This window comes from Heterocephalus glaber, unplaced genomic scaffold (assembly GCF_053883595.1).
Source record: "Heterocephalus glaber isolate CG9 unplaced genomic scaffold, H.glaber_assembly_v1.0 deba00001457, whole genome shotgun sequence".
NCBI lineage: Eukaryota > Metazoa > Chordata > Mammalia > Rodentia > Bathyergidae > Heterocephalus > Heterocephalus glaber.
The window spans coordinates 42,924,682-42,949,724 of NW_028258305.1; the positions used below are offsets into that span (position 1 = coordinate 42,924,682).

Genomic DNA, 25,043 nt, shown 5'->3' on the forward strand with positions numbered 1-25,043 from the left:
TAAGTGAATGGGGACAAGGTGGGGGATAAGAAGGCACAGAAAAGACAGATAGTAGGTTGTCAATGAGGTAACTCTGAAGTTTATTAATCTTAGAATTCTATTTTGAAGACTCCATTTCATACATTTATAACTCAGAAATAAATTTTTTTTTAGCTCCTTGAGGTCAAGAACCTAATTTCTATTGTTTTTAAAATTTCTAATTTGATATCCTTTTTTTATATTGGAAAATACAGTGGACCTTCAAGTTACGATTGGCCTGACATCCTAACAACTTGAGTTACAACTGGAGTGGTAGTTTTAACTTACAAACAAAATCTTGAGTTACAACCCGAATGCTGGCCGCTTGTGCGGGGTTAACTGAGAAGTCCCGGGCCATTGTCTCTCTAAGGACACTGAGATCTGCCTGTGTGCAGGAGAGAGGCTCTGAAGGCTGTGTAGAGGAGCCTGCGCCTTAAGTTACAACCAGCCCTTGAGAACAAATTGAGTTGTAAGTCAAGGGTCCACTGTACTGATGAAATTTAATTCATGTGTAATGTGTTTTCCTTCAATTCAAAGGCGTTTTCAGGGTAATAATAACAGCTGAAAAACATTCTTACTTTGTCTTATATTTAGTTTTGAGTGGATGTTTTTCTGTCATTGTTGTTCACTTGAAAGTGCCTGGACTTTTCTGATGAAGCAGTGATGAGTGTACAGTATATGTAAATTAGAGTACGGTATTCAGTCTGGGTACTCCATTTGCTCTCCATGTTGATCTGTGTGGTTTCTGAGGTCTGTGCAGAGACCAGGATCCAAATGACCACTGTTTTCCTACGAGAACCCCAGAATCTCAAGGACTTCTACATCTACTATTTCTTCATTGTCGCAAACGACTTTATTTATATACAGCACTATATTAAAAAATATTTAATGAATTGAAAAGAGAAAGTTCTAGGGCCAGTTCAAAAACTGAGGTCTGGGGGCTGGGGATTTAGCTCAGTGGTTCTGCCGCCTGCCTCGAAAGCGCAAGGACCCAAGTTTGATCCCCGGTACCAAACAAACAAACAAACAAACAAAAACTGAGGGCTAAGAGGCAGACAGAACTCTCACAGAAAAACTATGGAAAGACAAGCTGTGATTGCTGATCATGACTGTCAACCTGACTGGACTCAGACACCTAGCACATCAGTAGAGAACACTTTTGGGTGAGTCTGGGTGAGTCATGAGGCAGTCTCCTGGGGACTGGATCTGATTCCTGCCCTTTCCTCTTGGGTGCTCTTTCCAACTCACCCTGCTCCCTGGCACCATAAATTGAGCAGCTTTACTCCACCATGATGTTTCTGTCTTGGAGCTGACCAATCATAGGCTAGAAAAGAGCTAAATTAAACTTCTCCTCCTTTAGGTTGTGGGAGTTGGGTACTGTGTCCCAGCAATGAGAAAGCTAAGCCAATACACGACTAAGGTCCTGCAGAGGAGAAGAGAAAAGCAAGAGGTGCTAGCAGGGGCCAGGCACCCAGGAGAAATCCAACTGCAGTCATATCACAGGACGGTGGCAGGTGGTGAACAGGGAGCAGAGGTAAGGATGAAAGTGGAAATGAATCTGAAGCACTTTTTCTATCCCAGTTTCAATGGCCAATGTCTTTCATATTTTTCAGTTCTACAAAACTGAGTGCTTTTTCCCTAATAAAAAGATTAAAATCAATAGTCTGTAGTAAAAATTAAACTTGTATAATGTGGGTGGGAAAGAAAGAATTTAGATTTGGGCAGCTGGGGTTATATGTAGCTCAGTGGTAGACCATGTGCCTAACATGTGTGAGGCTTTGGGTTCCATTCACAGCACCACCACCAAAAAAATTGAGATTTTTGAGGGAGAAGTTGTTAATAGAAGAAAAGAGCAGCCTAATAAAGTCTGAGTGGCATGTGGAAAGAAGTAAAGGCAAGAAGGCCACGTATGCAATGTAAATACATTATATTTCTGGGGCTGGAAAAGCAAGAACTGAATTTTGAAAATTTTCTTATATTACCTGTGGTGTGCATAGAGGGAACTATGAAGACTGCAGAGACTCTAGGATCTTAATGATCACTGTTTTAATACAAAAGTCAGAGAAGTTATGGAAATAGGACACAACATGTAAAAGAATTAGAAAACAAAGAGCCCTTTGTAAGTTTGTTAAGATCACCAGAAAGAAGGGCCCTAATGAAGGACAAGAACAGAGAATTTATTTTATATATATTTACATTATGTAAATTGTATAAAAATTGAGTTTAGAGATAAAAGAAAAGCTTAAGCTGTGGGGGGTGGACTGACAGATGATGACAGATAGATAGATAGATGGATAGATAAAGAGTTGTTTTTAAACATGTGTATGAGAGAAAGCATTTAAAGTGATGAGCCTGATTGGAAACAAAACATTTATGTTGAGAATATAGGGACTGAAAATCAGATAGGAAGGCAGGGGTGAAAATTATACAGTAGTTACAAAATAATTCAAGTTTAAAAGTTCTTTGCTTTTCAAAATTTGATAGTAATTCTTGTAGAATGTTTATATAAGCAATTTAAAAATTTTTAGTCAGAAAACATTCTGAGACAATACCTAGCCTATATAGAGAGGCATACTTTACTCATGAAATTGTACAGTATATTTAGACAGCAGTAGTCGGCTAAATAATTCTAATGTTTTATTCTTCCACCTAATTCTAACCATCCCAGAAAGAGGCCTTATAGTATGCTTCGGTTTTCTGATGACTTAAAAAATCTTTATGAAAATTTCTCATGTGCATTTTTCACATTTAATTCTAAAATTGTAACAAATAGTTTTCCTAATAATTACAGAAAGTTCTTAAAACTTTATTTTATCATTTATTAATTGGATAAAAGAATATTTTAAAAAGCCAAATTGGCAAGAATAAACATTTTAATTTCTGGGCCAATGAGAACACTTACCTCCAAAAGAAGAGGTCCTAAGGATTCTTTTTCTATCACTCCTTGACTACTTGATGATATATCTGATTTCTGTACATCATCATCAGTTGTTGATTTCTCTGTAATAAAGAGACTTTAAAACTCACATATCAAAAAAGAGCTCATTTCCATAAATGCAATTTTATGAAGACATAGATTCATGTGGTTTTTTTTTTTCTTTGGTGCTGGTACTGGGAATTAAATCCAGGGCCATTGCTCTAGTTACATTCCCTTTGAGACACTGTTTTGCTATGTAATTCAGGTTGGCCTTGAACTCACTATGTAGGCCAGGCTGGCCTTGAACTTGTGTTGATCTTCCTACCTCAGCCTCCCAAGTGCTGGATTACAGGCATACCATGATCCACCCTTCTGTTATTTGTATTTTGAGACAGGGTCAGGGCAGGTTGCTAAATTGTCCAGTCTAGGCTCATACTTGTGATCTTCCTTCTACTATGCCCAGGTAGGTTTTTGTTTTTTAAACGAGTTCTAAAACAAAATTCATCAATTTCATGTAGGTTAAATTACTATATGTGAAAATTAAAACATTTAAAATTTTAGGGAAAACTTAAAGCAAGAACAGTTATGTGACTAGTTTCTGGCCTATGGTGTGTGAACAGAGGCAATGTGTAGTTCTGGGTCTTGTCTATGAAAAGGAGAATGGAAATAGGACACAGGAGATCGGAATAGGAAATAGAACCGTTTCCTGGTTTTTCTGTCCTCTCTTGTCAAGCCGGGACTTGGACAGGGGAGCCCTTGTTGACTAACATGGAAAATGGCAGTTCCCTAGCACACACAATGGGGCACACAAGATGGAAGGAGTCTGGATCCCTAACATACCTAGACTGTCTTGTGAAAGCCATTGTACTTTGGGTGTCTTGCTCCACTGACACCCTTAACTCCATACTTGTCAGTAACATGATTATGTGCTGTAGTCTGCTCATGCCTTTGCCCTTGGTAGACATATCTATTGTCATGCTATCATGAAAGGTAAGTATTTAACTTACTTACAGCACCCACCACACACATATTTCCCTTCTTCTCATCTTCTCAATATATGCAGTTAAAACAACTTTTACAGGAATCCACACTTAATAAATGGGCCAATGTGTGTGCTGTAATTTACATTTCTTCTCTAATGTTTTGTCTGTAGCTTAATTTATCTGCAAAGTATCCTCCTGATTTTATTTATTTATTCATTTATTTATTCTTTGAGACAGGGTCTTGCTATGCAGGTTCAGGCTGGCTGCAGATTCATTATGTAGCCTAGGCTGGCCTCGAACTCACAGTGATCCTCCTGCCTCAGCCTCCTAAGTAGCTGAGCATTTACAGGTGTGTCCCATCACACCCCGAGGGATTTATTTCAAATAATCTTACATTTATAAAAAGTACTGTGGGGAAAACACATCAAGAAAGGCGTGTCGATTTTCCCTATTTAAAAATGTTTAAACAGAGTAATTAGAACAATTTCACTGAGAAGACATATCTGAGGAAAGACATAAAATGGGTGAGGGTCCAAGCCTAGGGAAGAGCACTGCAGACAGAGGGAACAGTGAGCGCAAACACTTGAGAGAGTGTTAGGGAAGAGTGAATGAGGAGGAAGAGGAGAAACGGAAAAGAAGCAAAGGTTTTCCAGATACTCTGTTTCAAAGTTATTATTTTCATGGACAAAAGATCTTCCCTATGTCTCTGAAGAATGATTTGATGTTTAAGTTTTCTTCTGTTTCCTGCACTGCCTGAGTCTTCTTTTCTGTTTGCTTGGTTTGTTCTTTTTCATACTATAGGATTTCCAAAAATATCTGGGATTTTGCTGATACTAAAAGGGAGGCACTAAAATGTGACTGGCAACAGTCTGAGTGGTGCGGGCAGGGTAAGCAGCTCATTTTTCCTTTGAGGATTGTCCCCAGAAACCTTTTGTGGGGACGGCATCAGCTTCCTCAGAGAAATCCTGCCATCTTTAGCTTACGGTGTATTAGGCAGGCTCCTGGTGCTTGCAGGCCTCCAGTATGGTTTCTCCTATCTGCTAATGGGGTAGTCACTAGACTGTTTTTCAGATTCTAAAATCTTAAATTATATAACTTTAATCATTTTCAAGGTATTTGCCTAGAGTCTTTCATAATGTTGCTATTAATCTGAAGTTCTTTTGGGTCTGATTCTCCCATCGGTTGTCTGATATGCTAGCACTCACCACAGATTATTTCCCCCTATTTTTTGTACAGTTTTAGTGTAAAATTACCTTCAGAAGCATTTTTTCTGTGGCACTTGCATGGGGTGGGCACTCAGAGTGTTCTTCAAAGTGCTTTGCCTTTGTTCTGGTAGGCAACCCAGGGGTTTGGTGGTGTGAGGTTCCTGGTAAGCATGGGTAGTATAGCATGAATCTTAAAAATATACCAGGGGTTTTTTTTTGGTACCAACGGTCAAACTCAGGTCCTTCTGCTTGCGAGGCAGGCGTCGGAATCACCGAGCTAAATCCCCGGCCCATCAGGGTTTTTTTTTCAGAGAAAAATGTTTCCTCCACCCAGACTCCAGGTAGAGGCAAGCTTCCTCCAGCAGGCAGAAATAAGTTTCCTTTAGTGGAGTTACCGTTCAACTTTATGCTTGGAATTCAGGTCCTACCCTACTATTTGTGTCTCCTTTCTCAATCCCCTATAACATAGAGTCCCATAACCTTTGCAGGCAACAAGTCTTCAAGTTAGTTTAGTAAGCCACTTTGTTTTAATAAGGTTCTCAGACTCAATAAAATAAATACCACCCAAATAAAAACATTTCTTTAATAAAATTATAAGACATTAATGCAGTTCCTTCATAATAAAAGTAGAGACACATGTGTCTTAATAACAAAGAACATAGCCATCTTTTTACCTTGTTCCATTCTCTTCATTAGCTGTATCTGATCGACTGTTTTCTTCAAAATCTTGCATTTGTCTGGTTTTACACTCAAGCTGTCAATGTCACTGATGTTGGCAGACAGTAACTCAGCTAGCTCTTCTAAGTATTTATTTTCTTGTTCCCTGCGCCTCTTTTCAGTGCTGTTACACAAATAAAATCCAGTTAACATACATTATTCACCTTAGTTTCTTCTCTGCTCAAGAATTTAATGCTTACACATACAGAGAAATCTTTATTTTTATTGAAAATATAAAAGCATATTTAAAAAGCAATTAAATTCATATCTACAGAACAGACACTACAAAATACCAAAGTGCACAAAACAGTTCTGGAGGAAATACAAAAAAGTGAATGATTGTTGTAACAGATGTGTTTCCCCAATGATGTACATGCATACCTTGAATATATTTAAATGGCAAATGATTACTAGATATGAAAAGGAGCCAGACAGTAAATCTAGTGGTTGTACTTAAACTACTTTACATTCTAATAACTCCTTGAGCAGTGAAGCTGAACCGGTCCAAGCACCTGGAAGGAAGCTCCCCTGTCGCCATCCCAAGCTCCTAGGGCAGAGAAGGTGAGCTGGTCCCAGAACCTGGAAGGAAGCTCCCCCGCCGCCATCCCAAGCTCCTAGGGCAGAGAAGGTGAGCTGGTCCCAGAACCTGGAAGGAAGCTCCCCCGCCGCCATCCCAAGCTCCTAGGGCAGAGAAGGTGAGCTGGTCCCAGCACCTGGAAGGGAGCTCCCCCACTGCCATCCCAAGCTCCTAGGGCAGAGAAGGTGAGGCGCATGGGTGCCAGAAGCACCCCCCCGCCACCGTGGAAATGAGAAGACACGTAAACAAGCCTTAAAAACAGACTTCTGGATCACCTACAGCAACCCCAAAAGGAAACAAAATGGAACAATCTGATACTCAGCCACCTGGACTCTCTGAACTGGCAACAAAAGAGGATCTGGGAAAAATGAAATCAGAAATAATTACTCAGATAACAGCAAAGATTTTGCTCATGGTGCAAGACATGATTAATAAATCTAGAGAGGACACAGCTAATAACTCCTTGAAGTAGAAAATCTGAATTTTCAAATAACTTTTTTGCAAAGTAGGGGAGACTGTGCTAGAGTTCAAATGAGTTATAATTAGAAATTTGATAAATTCTTGATTCTTATTCTGATTAGATCATTGTTGGTCCTCATAAAAATACTTATTCAAAAGTAAAATTTAAAAAAGTAATTAGAGGCAAAAGTATATAGAAAAATCTGTTTTGTATACTGCTTTGTTCAAAAAAGAAAAACTAAAGTTCTCATCAACAAAGTAAACAAAACCAAACAATTTATATTAAAGTAATAAAGAAAAATAAGACAGCACTTTTTAAAAAAGCATACTGAATAATTATTGTTCTTTTTTCTTTCTAGTCTTTACCCTTCATTTATTAGGGACGTCATCAGGCAACTTGCTTTATATAACACTTATAAAAACTGAAGTGATTGCTTTGAAAGACGGATCACAACTAGCTCTTTGTTTTATAAGCAGCACTCAAAATTACTTGGCTACATACAAAAGCAATAGAAAAAGGTGAAAAGAGAAAAAGATCAGTTGTTAAAAGCTCATAATTGGCAGTAAAGTACCATTTACTTTTCTTAATAATAATTTTAAAAAGACTTTAAAAAGCAATAGTATTTACATAACAACATATTGAGTTAAAAGGACCAAGTCAACTACTGTATTTGTCGGCATAATAAAAAACACTTCAAAATGATAAATATCCCAAACAAAATCAAATTTTAACATTATAATTATGTACTGTCTTTATTTTTTAAATCTTTTATTACTGAAGAATGATTACCATTTTGTTTAATAAGACTGTATCTTATAACTTTCACAGCAAGAATATGAACCAAGATATTAAGAGCAAGACTTAAGTAAAATGATGACTGTACATTTTCACCATGTTTTACCTGAACACCTGATAGTGTCTGAGGATATGTGATTTTACCTTAGAGAATCTAAGTGACACAAAATGTATTTAGTAGATTTGTCTTGAATCTATGGGTCTAAATTTCAAAAGAATAATATTGATTCACTTGGTGGGACTCCTAAATATGTTTTTGCCAGTAAGTTTTATGTGATGCTGAAATTCTTGAAACAATGAATAAATGTTTGAATAAATTGAATAAATGAAGTGTCTCACTATAAAAAGGAGACAGCAATCAAGAAGCTACAAGTAATGAAATGGTGACATGTTTATAAAATGACCTGAGATTGAGAATAGGGAAAAATCACCATGACATGAAGTAGCCAATAAGCATGCAGAGACAATGACAGCAAACATATTCAAATGAAGTCAAAACTAAAGGAGAGGTAGAGATGACAAAAAATCCTATCTTTAAAAAGCTTCCTTTATTTTTCTAAACTACACTTTTCCATTTACTAAACCTCCATTGTTACCGCTGATATGGCAGACGTGCTAGTTAATGTCTGTGGAGCTATCTTCTCATGTGAATAGTCATCCCTCACAATGGACACCACATCTAAGGATACTCAAAATTTTTCTATAAAATGGCATATCATTTAAATATAACCTGTGGAAATCCTTCCCAGTATTTTAGCTCCAGATTACTTATAATACTTAATAGAATATAAATGCTATGTGAATAGTTAATGATATAGTTAATAACAACACTCATAGTTATGCAATGAGATGTGCAAACTTAATGGCAGGGAGATTGGTGTCCTGAAGAAAAACCCCCAGCTTTTTCAAAGATATAAAGTGAGAGTGAAAACATCAAGTTAAAGACCATATTAAGTACATTAGTACAGCTAGACTACAGAAGATAAGAAACAAAGGGTAAGAGATGAGGTCTGAAGAATATCATGTATGGCTTGTGCTCTGATGTCCCCTCAAAGCCTCATGTGGTCATAGGTGAGGCTTTTCAGAGGTGGCTCGATCTAGTGTGTGTGACAACAGGATTAAGGGTGTATGATTACTAAATTAGTTCACTGATTGGTTTGGCATAGTTCTGGGTAGGGTTATCAGTGTCCCACCCTGGGTGTGAGTGCCACCCGCCCCTAGGGCAGGTAGCCTGGATAATTTATAAGGGACAGAAAGAGGGTTTCTGTTAGTTGCTGTTGCTCGCCTGCTGCTAGCTGCCTTCCACTCGCCTGCTCTGTGATGTCCCTCTGTCATGCCATCCTGCCTTGGAGCCAGCCAGCTATGAACTGAAACCTCTACAAACTGTGAGCTGAATAAACCTTTCCTCCTTTACCTTTGGGTTTGGGTATTCTGTCTCAGCAACAAGAGAAAAGTGACTAAGACAAGTCACAAGAGATCTTATACACTATTAACTGTCTATAGAGTGTGGTATGCTCCCTAGGCACAGGCTCACACTTCTTGTCACTGATGAGCCATCGACCCCAGACTAGTCAGGAGCAACTTAACCTCTACGCTTCAATCTCCTTATCTATAAAGTGGAGATAATGACATTAATTACCTCCTGGGGTTTTATGAAGATTAAAATGATGACACATATAAAATGCTTTGCAGAGTTCTTGCATATACGTTTTGCTCAATAAATGTTATCTATTATAACTTTAATTATGATTACTTATTTTCAAGACAATGCTAAGCCCATGAAGGTTTAAGAAGACATGTCTCACACTTCATCCATATCCTTAAAACATCACACAGATGGTGATGGCTGAAGAGCCAGCATTTAACAAGTACTCCTTGAGTTGAACTGGAAGTGTTACATAAGTGTAAAGCATTCCTAACCACCTCTTTGTGATTGGCATTTTAATTCTCATTCTCCTAGAACAAGAAGGGGATGGAAAAAAGGTAACTGGAATGAGATACAAGATATTTCACCCCAACAAATAGTAACTGAAAAACTCTCCAGTCTAGGGCTCTATACACAGGGCTGGCAATACCCTGAGGGCTAAAAGATGTGTTTTTGGTACTGGGGATCGAACTCAGGTCCTTGTGCTTACACAGCAGGTGGCAAAACCACTGAGCTAAATCCCTGGCCCTAATAGATGTGTTTTATTATGAGCTCACATTCTGCTTGGGGAGACAGCATATAATAAGACCAAAAGAAACACTGCAAGGTGGTATTAATGCACAAACTCAATCAGTTTCAAAACAGTAAAAATTTTGTTCGCCATATCCAAGATATCACTTTACTAAAACTGAAGCCCAGACAAACTGGACATGGTGGTGCATGCCTCTAATTCTCAGCACTCCATGAGGCTGAGGCAGGAGGATCTCAAGTTAGAGCCCAGCCTAGGCAACTTAGAGAGGCTCTGATTAAAAAAAACAGAAACAAAAGAGGGGAGATGTAGTTTAGTGCAAAATTCCCGGGTTCAATCCCCAGTATCACAAAGGGGAAAATAAATCAAAATGAAGCTTATACAGATAAACCTGAAGTAGAATCACAGCTTTCAGAATATTTTTAAAGCAAATAAGATAATTATCTCAAAGATGTGTAGAAAAGAGAATTAGTATACAAAATTTTGATATTTGTAATTATCTTCTGCATACACACAAATCAAAGGGAATCAACAGATAAATCATTAAAAAAATAAGAAAGTTCAGTACAACAGACTGATATGAGACCAATACCTAGAAAGCACTAGCATTTACATACATTAACAACTACCAATTAGAAAAGCCCACAGACAAAATGATACCATTGCTAAACGTGATAAAAATTCTGTGGCACATGAGAATACATCTAATCGAAGATGGGCTGGATACTTAGGGGAAAAGTTGTAAAATATTGAAGAACAGCAAAGACCTGAATAAATAAAAAGTTTTATAGTCATAAATAAGAATTTTCTAGAACCTAGAACATAAAAATGTCATTTTTATGAATTTAATCTATAAAAGTAAGTGACAGTTTAATCAAAATCCCAGCAAAATATTATTCAGAGCCAGGTGTGGTGGGGCACACCTATAGTCCAGCACTCTGGGAGGCTGAGGCAGGAGGACTGCAAGTTGGAGCCCAATATGGGGAATTTGGCGAGACTCTGCCTCAAAGTTTCAAAAAAGGGGGTGAGGTTGGGATGCAGCTCAGCATGGGAGTTCTGGTTTCTGTCCCCAGTACTGAGGTGGGGGGACTTATTCGCAAATCTTTATGGAAGGGTAAAGAACCAAGAATAGAGAAAATAAGTTTGAAAATAACAAGGAAGGGGGACTTGTCCTATCAGATACATGTAAAAGCAAATGTCAAAAGAAAGCTCAGAATCAGATCCCTATTTATGATAAATGTAACGATACAATGGTAGGGAAGAATAGTATCAGAACTACTGACTGGAAAAAACAATAAAACTAGGTCCCTATGTTATCCATACAGAAGAATAAATTCAATTAATCAAAACCCTTAATGTATATTAGATGAAAATACATTTAAGACTTTAGAGTAAAGGAAAATTCTTTTTTTTGGGGGGGGTACCAGGGATTGAACTCGGGACCTAGTGCTTGTGAGCCAGGCGATGGAACCACTGAGCTAAATCCCTTGCCTAAAGGAAAATTCTTAATTAAAATCCCAAAAAGCTTGACACATGAAGATATAAGGTTTGTTTTATTGGTTTTTTGAGATAAGGTCTCATAATATAGTTTAGGCAGGGGTTGAGCTTACTATATATGTAGCTCAGGCTGGCCTTGAACTTGTAGTGATCCTCCTGCCTCAGCCTCCCTAGTGCTGGGATGACAGGCGTGCGCCACTACACTTGGCACACGTAAGGTTCTGTATGCCCTCAGCTATCACAGTTAAAAAGGCTGAGAGAAAATCTTCACATCTAATATAAGAAAGAGAGGCTAGTAATTTAAAAACTTTTCTACAAGAGAGAAAAAAAAGTGAAACAACCCAGAAAGAATTTGGTAACAAAAATATAACCAAGAAAGAAATTCACAGAGGAGGAAAACATAATGGGTAATATATATATATTATATATATATATATATATATATATATATATATATATATAAAAAGACAATCAACTTACCTAACTATCAGGGAAATATACTTAAAACTATAACCCCAAACCAAGTTTGGCAAATATTAAAGTGAGAAGAAAATAGTGTTAATAAGAATGTGAGTAGGGCCAGAGATTTACCTCAGTGGTGCCACTGCCTGCCTCGCAAGTGCAAGGTCCCGAGTTTGAGCTCGATCCCCGATACACACACACACACACACACACACACACACACACACACAAAGATTGTGGGAAAAGAGAAACTCTCAATGCCTGTCACTTGAAGACCAATGTGGTAATCACTTGGTTAACATAAAAATGTACACAGTCCCTAAAGAAACCCTTAAGTGTGAAATAGGAGGCCTGTATGGAGATGTGTTCTGCAGTGCTGCCTATGAGAGCAAAAATCTGCAGCAGTTTATACCTTGGCAATGTCTGCTTATAGCGAAATGGACTGTTTGAAATGTGGCATATTCATGTAATGCAATACCAATCAAGAGCTACTAGGTTATGCACATGTACCAACTCCTCCTGATGATTATAATCATTATGTATTGCAAATATGTACTAATGAAAGTCTAAAAAAGAGCTGTTAGAACTGAGTGAATCTATTATTATTTAAATCTCAAGATCCATGTTGAAAAATTATACACTTTATGTAAATTTAATAAAGATTCTATACTGTTCATAAATATCTGTGTGTATAAAATTAGACTGGAGACACTAGTAAAAATAAATAGAAGCTGAGCCGGGGATTTAGCTCAGTGGTTCCGCCACCTGCCTCGCAATCAGAAGGACCTGAGTTCGATCCCTGGTACAAAACAAACAAACAAACAAACAAATAAATAAATAGAAGTAGATATTTTATTTTAAAAGATTATGAAAAACATTAACAAGATACTAATAACATAAGAATATTAGCTATATGTGGTCAGTATATATGGTTTCTTAGTCTATTCATCTATTGTACAGAATTTATTCATCTAATGGATGTTTTTAAAATTTCCTTATTTGTAAAAGATAACAGTTTTACTTGTTCTGAAGTTTTCCTTTAAGAAGACACGATTTTATATATACACAAGTGTTGGCTTAGATAACACACATATGTGATGTACTTTGATACAACTCTTCTCCCCAGCATTTGGACACTTGTAAGTGCCTATTTATTGTCTCTCTATGCCAGTTTTCCGGTTAAGAGAAAGCGTCACTTTCCTTTTTCTAGCCGCCAGCCCTGGAATTCTCCAGTAAAACTGCTTCTTTTCCTTCACATAAGAAAGAGCATGTGACCAGTGACAGCAGAGTCTCTGCAGGTTTCCTCTCAGTGATGATCAGTGATTGCCAGCTAGGGGTGATTGTGCTTTCTCTATCCCTGAGATACACTTGACAATGTCTGCAGAGAGTTCTTGATATCATAACCAAGCTGTTATTGACATTTAGTGTGTAGAAGCAAGGGTACTGCTAAATATCTGTGCTGAGTAATTCTGATTTTACCTTGACTGGATTCCTAGAGAGCTAACTGGATTATGAAGCACTAACCTCCTCCATGGGCTAACACGCTGAAGAATAGCTGAATGGCTATAAGAAGGTAGAGCCCAACTGGAGGAAGTGGGTTAAGGGGAATGACCTTGGGGATTATACCTGGTTCCTAGCCCCTTCCTCTCTGGCTTTCGCCTACTCTGCTTCCTGGATGCCACAAATTAAACAGCTTTTCTATGCCATGTCTTTCTGCCATGATATTTCTGTAGAGAAGCCTCTTAACTATAGACTGAAACTTCCAAAACTATGAGCAAAAATTAACCTCTCCCTCTTTAAATTGCAGATATAAGGTATTTAGTCCTGAAGACAGAAACAATATCCTGTGATATACAAGACACCCCTCCACAACAAAGAATTATCTGGCTCAAAATGTCAATGGTGTGGAGGTTGAGGAAACTATTCTAGAGGTTAAAAGACAAATGGAATAAAATCTCCACTCCTTGCTTCTCAGGTGGGAAACTGCTCTTTAATCTGACTGGGATTTGACACTATTTTTTTATATATTAAAAAATTTCCTCAAAAATTAAATGTAAAAGGCAATAGTTTCACTTATTTGTACTAAAGTTAGGGTCTCCTTAGCAGTTAGTTAGTTTGTTTCTTTCTTTTTCTTTTTCTTTTTTTAAGACAGGGTCTCACTATGTAATTCAGTTCAGGCTGGCCTTCAACTCACTATATAGCCTGGGCTTGCTTCAAACTCATGGTGATCCTCCTGCCTCAGCCTCCCAAGGGCTGGGATTACAGGCTTGAGCCATCACGCCTGGCAGCAGTTAGTTTCTTTTAGCCTCTTTCAGGTGGTCATGTTCTTCACAATATATCAAATGCTAATTTCACAAATAATCATTTTTAAAATTCCTGATATAATAATGTATTCTTAGTTCTCAAGATAGCATTTAAAAATATTCAATAGATTTATTTGACAAATATTTACTGTGTCCTTACTAAATATAAGCCATACATTGTGCTTTGAACTAGTTATACAGTGATGAGCAAGAATGGATAAGTAGCAAGCTGGACTGAAGGAAAGCCATACACAAAGACCCTGGGAGAAGGAAAAACATGTGGTGAGTCCGTGGGACTCCAGGAAGGCCACTAAACTTGGAGAAGATGAACCCAAAGCTCCAAAGTGGCAGTGAAAATAATAAAGAAGCTCTGCTAGAAAGAGATTCAGAAAAGTGCTCCTACCTTGAGGCCAGTGTGTCACAAGGTGATCCTTTTCTCTTATGTGAGTCTGGGTTAGCAGGATCAGATGAACTGTCCCCAAGGCCACTCATTTTGAAAACTTCACACCTAAAAAAGAAGGACAAGAGTAAGAAATCTACCTAACAACCTTTTCAACCAAATCGGGGACAGGGACTTCCCTTCTTCATATTCCTAAATATAGCTAAAATTTCTAAACATTATGGTCTGTCAATAAAAAGAGGATTGTAATTGTAATAAAACATCAGCATCTATATAAAACCGTAAGGGTCATCAACTATTCACTGTTCCTATACTTCTGTTTCCTAAACATGTAAAATAAAATAATCCCTGTATGAAATTACTGTGATCAACTCAGATGAAAATAGTTAGATTAAAAAAGAGATTTTTGTTTTTACAAAGAGAAAGAAATTTCATGTATAAATGTAAAGACTGATATACAACTAGACTCACAGAAATTAGTTTTGGATTTTTTTTATTTTTTGAGGCAGGGTTTTCCTTTGTAGCCCAGGCTGGCCTTGAACTCGCAGCAATCCTCCTGTCTCAGCCTCTCAAGTGCTGGGATTCCAGGCATGCACCACCAGGCCAGGCTTCTTTTTGGATTTTTGCTCAGACCCTACTTTGCAGAAGGACGTGAAATAATGTTACCTACAAGGCTTAGTACTTTATATTGATATAAATTAAATAACACATCTATGATTACAGCGATCTAGATTTGGAATTTGAATTGCGCTTTCCACTTTTGAGTTCCATGCTCCTAACTTTGTGTTTATGTAGTCAGGCTACAAAGATCAAATGTTCAGTCTATGTTAGGACCCTGGGATAGATGCCAGAGAACACAGTCATTCCCCTTGCATGGCAGCCAGGTCTCTCACCTGTTGTGCCAGTGAGTGACTGCACTTAATGAGCCTGAGTTGTCCCTCCTCGGCCACTGCTCTCTGTAATCCCTAATGAAGCTCAGAGCCCATCCCTGGCCTTGCAGTCATCATTACCTTTTGGATTTTATTAGTGCCAAACAACACACCCTACATTCTCTTACTCCATCTAGACTCATAAAAGAAAGGCAAACTTTTGTTAAAAGAGAACCACAGCATGGTATGTTAGATGTTATGCTGGGAATGTGAATTGTAACGAATGTTGAAGACTTTGAATATCTATCACATGGCTTTAGTTATCATAATTGAGTAAATCCTTTCTGTAACTCTAAAACTCACTGTTTCAGGCCCTTCTCTGAAGACCAAAGACTGTCATATCCTTCTCACTGTACAAATGTCCCCCAAATTTTAGTCATGAAACTATGTCATGTAAATAAAAAGGCACATTTCTAATTTTTCCATTTTAGAAGTTACTTATAAGTTTCCAACACCTAAGACTGCGATCTTGCAATTATTTTTTATTCCTCTTTTTCTTTTTTCTTTTTTTTGGTACCAGGGATTGAACTCGGGTCCTTGCACTTGCGCAGCAGGCATCAAAACCACTGAGCTAAATCCCTGGCCCCTCCTCTTTTTATTTTACTTCTCACTTCTAATTGGTATCCCTGTCCTACCAATTCTTCTCTAACAAGGTATTTTAAATTTTCACTCTTCAGTCTCTGGTAGTTATGATCCTAGTTTGGAACCAAACATTCTAGATTAGTGCAAGATCCTTTCATCTTGCTTCTCAATTCTAGCCATTCTCACCTCTAATCTATCCTATAAACATCACCAAAACACTCATTCTAGCCTCTTCTCACATGACTCCCACACAAGCAAACACTAGGATTTGTCGATTATTATTTCCTAAATACATTTCCTCACATTCTCCTTTACCAAGATGATGAGTTAGATTCTCATCATCTCTTGTTAGACTACTAAAATAGTTTCCCAAATGGTTTCCCTGTTTCCGGTCTTGTTTCTCTTACATCCATCTATCACCAGAATAGGCTACCAAATATATATCTGATCATGTCATCCTTCACTAAATGCTCTTTACCCCCAAGGACATCTAACCTCCTTAACATAATATACAGAGTTTGCATCAGCTCTCACTTAATGTGAGAAACACGAAACAGGTGAGTTTGTGGCTAGACTGGGGAACGAGAGGGTAATGGATGACATCAGCAGGATAATGGGAGGCTACAGCAAGTAAGGCCTTAAAAAAGATGTGCACAGGTGCCGGGGATTTAGCTCAGTGGTTCCGTCGCCTGCCTGGCAAGCGCAAGGTCCTGAGTTTGATCCCCGGTACCAAAAAAAAAAAAAAGATGTGCACAGTGGTATATACCTGCTCCCAGAACTCTGGGAGGCTGAGGAAGGAGGATGGTAAGTTTGAGTCCAGTCTGGGCAACTTAACAAGATCCTGTCTCAAAATATAAAGTAAAAAGTGCTGGGGATGTAGCTCAGTGAGAAGGCCCTTGATTCAATTCCCAGTACCAGGGGAAAAAAAAAAGCGAAGAGAACTGACTAAGGTCTTGTTAGCATACATTCTGAAATCCAAACACAAAATACGAATAATCAGCTAAGTGTTGTATTACCGTAATAGTAAACAGATGCTTTCTTTTTCATGAAGATTAACAGAAATATAAATAAGGTTAACCAAATATCACAAAATTTAAGGTATCACTTAACTTTATTTTCACATATAAAACATAAATTTTTAGTTAATATAAATTGGAATTATGCCACAAATAATGAAGTATCAACTCTAAACTTCTGCACAAAAGTAGAAAGAACAGAGTGAAGGAAACAATAAACAAAAAGATAAAAGACATGACTTCAGAGTTTGCCCAAATTCAAAAGAAAAGAGTTTGCTAACTTCTATTTCATGCCCAGGTGCCACTTCTTGTGAAGTTGCCCATCTTTTCTGCCTCCAATAAAATTATGTTATACTCATCTGGAAGTCTATTCATTCTTAAAAATATTCCTGGGTATATATTTCTTATTACATTGTGCTGTAAGTTGTAATTCCTCTCTTTGTTTCCTTTTCTAGATTGTAAACTCAGAGGACATTATTAAATCTTTTCATTATATATCTAATAACATAATGCCTGAGATACAGAAGCTAAATAAGCACGTGATGAATTAAAGGTAATTAAGCTATCTTTAAGCTACATTCTTAGTCTCTCTACCTATCTGTCTCTCTCTATTTTTGAGTGTTTTCTTTTTTTGGTACCAGGGATCGAACTCGGGTCCTTGCGCTTGCAAGGCTGGCAGCAGAACCACTGAGCTAAATCCCTGGCTCTCTCTCTAGTTTTGAGACAGGGTCTCACTACATAATTCAGGCTGATCTTGAACTCATTATGTAGTTCCAACTGGCCTCCAACTCTCTGTGATCCTCCTGTCTCAGCCTCTCCAAGTGCTGGGATTACAGGCCAGGCATGCATTACCACACCCGGCTTCTTTCTTATTTAATTTTGAGACAGGGTCTTGGTAAATTATTAAGTTGCCCAAGTGGGGCTTGAACTTCTGATCCTCCTGCTTCACCCTCCAAAAGTACTGAGATTACAGGTGTGCACCACCATTCCTGGCTTACATTTAAAATTTTAAGAGCATAATTAAGGTTTTATAGTAAAATTTTCTAGAATCTTTTATAAAGCTTTGAAATTCTTCCCTATAACAGAAATATGAGCTTTCTTTGAAATCTTTATTCTCCTACTTTCCACAGAAATAAAACAAAAACTATCTTCTTAGTCTAGAAATTGAAGAATATCCCTTCTAATTCTGAAAAAGTAGAGATCTATTTTAGAGAAACAACCTGAAATATTTCACAGTACTATAGAGTCACAAAGCCAGGTTCCAGTTATATAACCAAAATAATCCAATCTCACAGATTTGATAATTTTGAGCAACAAATAAACTTGGATTTAAAATAAGATTCCCATGCTATGCTACCCAAGGATTATTAGCTGAAGTTTCACATCTGCTAAATTTATCTGAGATTCTGGGGCAAAGGAAACAGCAGACATTATTCAAGTGCAGCCAGACAGGCAGGTCTACCAAAACAAGCCAGGAGTCAAAGAGCTATGGAGAGTCACCAACAATTTGCTGATGGTATGAGTCCTCCATTAACTGCTTTCTATTTACAAAACATAATCAACAAATAGTGCAATGCAAAAACCTCTTATGAGGCCAAACTATTATAGCTGTTGTATTTATGTGCAATGGCTTTATATTTAGCAGTTAGGGTATTTAAAAAGGGGTTATTAACAAAAGAAATGTTGGCTTCAGGAAACTAATTTGCGTATCACCTTTTAAAAGAGGTAAAGTTCCTAAGTACCCTGTTGATTTAAAGAGTTGCTAAATTAGACCCAATCTGATGCAATCTCTAGTAGTTTTAGGAACTAGAAACTACATCTATCTCTGCTTCAATGTACCAGACTAAACCAAATAGGTGGAGGCTGAAGAAACAGGACAGTGCTTTTTAATTCAGTTGAGTTAAAAAGTTCTACATAATATTATAGATAGATGAGCTAGATAAAAATATTATAGGCAGGAAGATAGGGCTAAGTCTTCGAGAGGGCCAGGACAAAGGTGAAACAAACCACAGTTCCACATCAGCTAAAAACCAGGCCTCAAGATGACCAGACCCACATACTTCTTCAAAGAACTGGGCTTAGTAAAGTATAGATAGGCATTGACCACCCTGGGGGTGACCAGAGACCTCTGGACCCACTGCCTTCTAGGAAAACACTTGTTCTTTCCATCCATGCTTGCTACATGACTCGCTTCCCAGTTAGCGCTCCATTACTTAAGTGACTGTACTTGTAACCTTATCGGATGTTCATGGCTGTGGCCCACATTGTACCCACATGGGCTTCACCCTGTAAAACTTCTCTGTAAAGTGGGGTCCTGGGCTACCCACTCGGGAACCCTCCTGCCCCTCAGGAGCTTTCCTATCAATAAATATTGGCCTACTTTTAACCTCTGTTGTTCCCAGGACTCATTCTTCAATTTCTAGAGAACAAAAACTCAGTGTATGGTACAGTTAACAGGCTGGGAGATATAATATTTCATATTTCCCATGACAATAAGACATGTTATTCATCTCTCAAATTTAGCTGAAAATTGTTACTGAAAAATCAGTACCAATTAGTTAGTAAGCAACTCTAATAATACACTTAAAAATCCTTAGTAGACCAGTAACACAGAGATGCACGTATATGAGAGACTCAGTGCTACATCTCCCAAACTGATGGGCTGCATGAAGAAGAAAAGCCATAATAAATAGAGAGCTACTGTACTTTCCACAAAAAAATGTTTCTCAAACTGGGTCCTCAGATACCTAGGTCCTGTCCAGGAAGTTTACAATCTATCTTTTTATTTCAATGATAATTGAACTCTTTCTCATATGCTAAGAAAAGATGAGAACTTTAGGATATTTGTTGCCCATTTCATGGATGAATAAAACAGTTGTTTGGTGATACTGTACTTTGTTTATTCATTCGTCAGTTCATGAACATTTAAGTTGTTTCCACTTCCTGGGTGTTCCCAATAATATTGTTACGAACACTGACACACACGTTTTTGTGTGAACATGTTTTCAATTCTTTTGGGTATATACCTGGGGCAGTAATCCGAACTTTTCAGAATTTTCAGTAATAACAAACAGCCTACTGCAGCATGTGTGCCATAGGTTCACCACCACTGACCTAGGATGAGAACTGCTAGATTATGTGGTGACTCTAATATTTTGAGAACTGTCAAAGTGTTTTCCACAGTGGCAACATAACCTTACATTTTCACCAATAATACATGAGCATTCCACTTTTCCACATCCTTGACAAAAGTTATTTTCCCCCTTTGTAAAAAATTATAATCATCCTAGTGAGTGTGAAATGGTACCTGATACAGTGTTTACATTTCCTTAATTACCAACGGCACTGATCACCCTTTCACATATTTACTGGCCATGTGTATATCTCCTTTGGAGATATGTCTATTCAAGTCCTTTGTTTTTTGAAAAAAATAAGTTTTATTGTATATATTAAGGTATCCAATATGGCATTATAAATCCATATATGTACAGATACACATATATACACAGTTTAATATATGTATGTATGTATGTGTATATATATATATATATCATTATATGAAGCAAACTAACATTTCCATTATCTCACACAGTTACCCATTTTCCCACTGTGGCAACAGCAGCTAGCATCTACTCTTGTAACTACTCTTTCATTTGTTCTCTATCTTTGTGCAGTATTTGTAATTTTTTACTTTCAGATTCTATATACAAGTAGATCATGCCATACTTTTCTCTCTGTGTCTAGGTTATCTCACTTAGGATAATGTGCTCTAGGACCATCCATGTTATGGCAAATGGCAAGATCTCCTTTTAAGGCTGAAGTATATGTGACTATAAATCCATTTACTCATAAACCTTACTAACTCATTCATTCATAAAATGTGAGGAAGGCAGTATTTTAGAGTGAGGAAACCTGCAGCAAGCAGAGGTTGCTAAATTTGCCCAACATCCTGTGACAGAGGGAGAAATCAATCTTAGGTACTTTGTTTTCATAATCTGGATACATTTTATTTTAATTTTTTTTAATTAAAAAAATTTTTTTGGTACCAGGGATCAAACTTGGGACCTTGTGGTTTCGAAGCAGGCAGCAGAACCACTGATCTAAATCCCTGGCTCATCTGGATACATTTTAAGTTACGTAACTAACCCACAGTCACATAACTATTATGTAAAAACCTAGCAATACAGTCTTAGGTTTTTGCTTTTGCCTCCTCATCAAAATGATTTTCCTATTGACCCAAGAGAAAGTCTTCTACAAAATCAGACATTCAGTTATACATCTGAAAATATGGGAGTTGCTTACAAAGTTCTCAAAGACACAAATAGAGAATCTTTTCAATTTTTTCTCCAAAATCATACGGAAATAAAGCTGATTGTATACCTAAGTCTGACTTTCCTTCTATGGTGCATTATAATATAAAATCAATTATTCTCTGTAAGATATATTTCACCTAAAAATGTAAATGCACTGTTCTATCAAAAGGAAAAGTTCTGTCTTTTTTCCCCCCTGCCTTTCTAAATGCTTATTTTTGCTCTATATTTTGGATTCTAAAGTTACTTACACACATTTGTGAGTGTGTGTACTGCCTAATCAAAAACACTCAAATTATCTTTATGAATCTTTCTAGAATTTTGGAGCCCTGTCATGTTTCATGTTTCAACAAACTGTCCTGAAAATAATCTTTTTTTTTTTTTTTTTTTTTGTACCGGGGATCAAACTCAGGTCCTTGTGCTTGGGAAGCAAGCAGTGGAACCGCTGAGCTAAATCCCTGGCCCCTGAAAATAATCTTTATATGCTTTCCTTCACCACATAAACTCTCAGTAACAAAGCCATGGATCTTCAAAGTCACATATCATAATCTCTTTAGAAAAAAAAGGTAGAAACAGATAAGGACTGAGTGAAGGGCCACTGAACCAAACAACTGCCTTGTACGTTCCACCATGTCATTTTAATGGAAGGCACTATTATAAAAGACAAAGCCGATAAACTCTTCCAGGTTACCAAAGACCAAACAGATGTGACAACTGTACAACACGTGATCCTAGATCAGACAACTGGTAAACCTTTAATATGGACTAGACATCATGTAACAGTAGTAAAAATGTTGCTTCGTGAATTTGACTTTATTGTGGTTACGTAGGCAATATTGAATATTTTGGAGTGACAGATCATGATTGTCTATAACTTACTTTCAAATAGTTCATCATCATCATAATGGTGGGGGAGGAAGAGAATTAGTACTAAACACAGATAAAGCAAATGTAACAAAACATTTACAAGGGGTAAAACTGGACAATGGACATACTGTGCTGAGTGTACCAACTCTGTAACTATTTGGTAAGTCTGGTATTGTTTTTAATAAAGCTCTCTCGATAATACTGCTTCCACTTCCCAAACTCATTGTTTATTGTTAACACAGGCATTGCTTGTTAGTTGGCTAACATCTGCTGCCTGTCACTGCCATGATTATTGATCCCCACCCTCCAAGTTGACAGCTTTCACTCTTCAGAGTCACTGTCATGTCTTTCTTCAACAATTGAGTGTGCAGCCAGGGCAAGGGATGAAGGGGAATTATTGGTGCTATTACTGTTCTGCTTCTTAATCCTCGCAGTGATCGCACAAATGTGTTCAGTACATAACTCAAAAGTTCTATGCTTACCTGGGCATGGTAGTGCACTCCTATGATTCTAGCTACTTGGGTGGCTGAGGCAGGATGATCGTAAGTTTGAGGCCAGCTGGCATAGTTTAAAAAGACCTTGTCTCAAAATAAAAAAATTTAAAGGGCTGGGGATGTAGTTCAGTGGTAGAGCACTTGCTTACCAGTTCAAGGCCCTGGATTCAATCCTTAGTACTGTAAGGTTGGGGGTATGCTTAAAGTTTGTGATTTTTATCTGAATGTTATAATTCAAAGTCTGTTAATTTAAAAATGTTCTGGAAGTCTTCCCCTTACTGATTTACAGTTTATGATTACTCTTCAACTCTTCATCTATAGTCTTGGCTTGGCACACGTTCTTTCGTTATCCATAGGCTGCTATTGCTGTCATCCTATTTGTGGATACATTGGTTTTATTCCTAGTTAGTTCATGATCTCTAAGAAAACAGCAACAATGTAAAATTGCCCAAATGGACACTACACCCATTGAGAATTAATGATTGGATATATGTTAGGCATACATGAACTAAATCTTGGGATGGTTTAGTGTAGTTTTCTGCTGTCATTTTCAATGCAGTAAGGACTTCAGAGTCTTACTATGAGATGTAAGATCTGAACTCTACACTGGTTTCAATTTCCAATTTTTCTAACATGTTCATTTAGGAATGCAAAAGTACTTGTTTTATAATAACCTTGAAGCTTTCCAGACCAAACACATATTTTCATAAAAAATAATACCCAATAGATGATCATTTTCCCTCTGTATTTTTGCAGAGACAAAGCTATTTAAAAACAGCTATAATTCCTACCTGGGAGACTTTTTTGCACATAATGGGTTCCCAAAACAGATACGGTCAAATCTAGTGCTCCAGGTTGTGGCTTCCAGGGAATGGGGTAATGATATTTTCCAGAGGTGGCTCTAGTCTCTTCACTCTCTCCTCATTTAAGGCCAATTATGCAAACAACTAAAAACAATCAAGAAGAAAAAATAAAAACAGAAAGGAGGTTAGATTTTCATTTTATTCTCCAAGAAATGATAAAGGCCAGAAATGCTAGGAAAGGAAAGAAAATGCAATTTTTAAGGCCAAATAGAAAAATATTTCCAAAACACAACAAAGATCTGACTTTACAGATGAAGTCCTTGATGATGATTCCTATTTGAGACTACTTGCTGCTTAAGTAACACATAATTATATTTTTTGTCCTTCATTTTTTGCCTTTATATGTCTTTTAAAGATTGTTTTTGGCTGTACTTACATATATCGTTTTTATTATCTAAAAATTCTGATTTTTCACATTTTCAGTTATCATTTAATTCTTTAATTTACATAATATTCATCCTACGTATTATATAAAGTTGTAATATTTTAAAGTTATTTAATATTTTACCTTAAGATTTTTATTTAAAAAGTTCACACATTTTTATATCCAAATAAAGTTAGTTGAGCTCTAGTTCCAGTAATGATGGACTCTTTTGTATTGGACTAACTGGAGCACAGATAATAATTATAAATTCTGGACAAAACATAAAAAACCGAGGACATTGGGAAGTGACCAAAGCAGGCACAAACTGTAGGGAATCTGAGCATTACGAGAAAGAAGACATGCTGGATTGAGGTAAATGCTCATGAGACTTTCCCCTAAGAGAACTGTTCCCTCTACTCTAAGTGCTGGTGGCTGGAAGGAAAGCAGAAAACCATGGTCTATTTGGCTTTAGGCATGAGCAACTCTACCTTAGGGCTAACAGAAAGCTGGAAATTGTCCGACACAATTATTTACACTATAGATATTACCTGTTAGTTTTTTAATGCACTTATTTTTTTGTATGTCTTTGTTTATAATTCTGTGACATTTTAGGCACATGTAGCAATTCATACACCGCCATGTGTCACACAACATTTTGAAAAATGGAGTAGTGAGTGCCAGCAACTCAGCTTCTCCGGGACAAAGTGTCTAGAGTTGGGAAAACCATAGCTCGGAGAGGAACCGAAGCGAGCGGAGGTACCCAGGAACCACGCGGGAACTGACAGAGGAGAAGAAAATAGGTCTAAGTGATACTGAAGAAACAGATCACACCGCGGAGGGGACAGGCTGAGTGACACTAAAGCGGGACACCGAGAACGGGAGGGAAAGCATCACCTGCAGTAGGAAGCAGCCAGGAAAACGTGGGACACTGCTTCCAGGAAACAGCTGGTGAGTGACTTCTGTACGAGCGGCCCAGCTACAACCCGGGGGCAAGAGCTGCGGGACCCTACTGTTTGAACCTGGGTCCCAGAGCAGCGCCTTGGCTGCTTCGCTGCCAGGTTCCCAGAGCGGAGGAGGGAAGGACGGTGCCGCGGAGAGGCAGGGGATGGG

At 37.6% G+C, this 25,043-nt stretch overlaps 1 protein-coding gene across 15 annotated transcripts in view; it reads right to left on the reverse strand.

Moving 5' to 3' along the window:
• The window catches only part of Ncoa1 (nuclear receptor coactivator 1), a 265,108-nt gene that overhangs the window by 87,597 nt on the left and 152,468 nt on the right, over positions 1–25,043 (reverse strand). For 9 of the 15 annotated variants that reach the window (XM_087216232.1, XM_087216221.1, XM_087216225.1 and 6 more), the window contains 5 exons: positions 23,498–23,653; positions 14,980–15,142; positions 14,512–14,616; positions 5,798–5,964; positions 2,921–3,018 (listed from right to left, as the gene is read on the reverse strand). In XM_087216232.1, the coding sequence (XP_087072358.1) occupies positions 2,921–3,018; positions 5,798–5,964; positions 14,512–14,600 (354 nt within the window). In that variant the 5' untranslated portion in view covers positions 14,601–14,616; positions 14,980–15,142; positions 23,498–23,653. Of the gene's footprint in view, positions 1–2,920; positions 3,019–5,797; positions 5,965–14,511; positions 14,617–14,979; positions 15,146–23,497; positions 23,654–25,043 lie in introns of all 15 variants that reach the window. The other 6 variants (XM_087216224.1, XM_087216229.1, XM_087216223.1 and 3 more) reach the window with 4 other exon arrangements.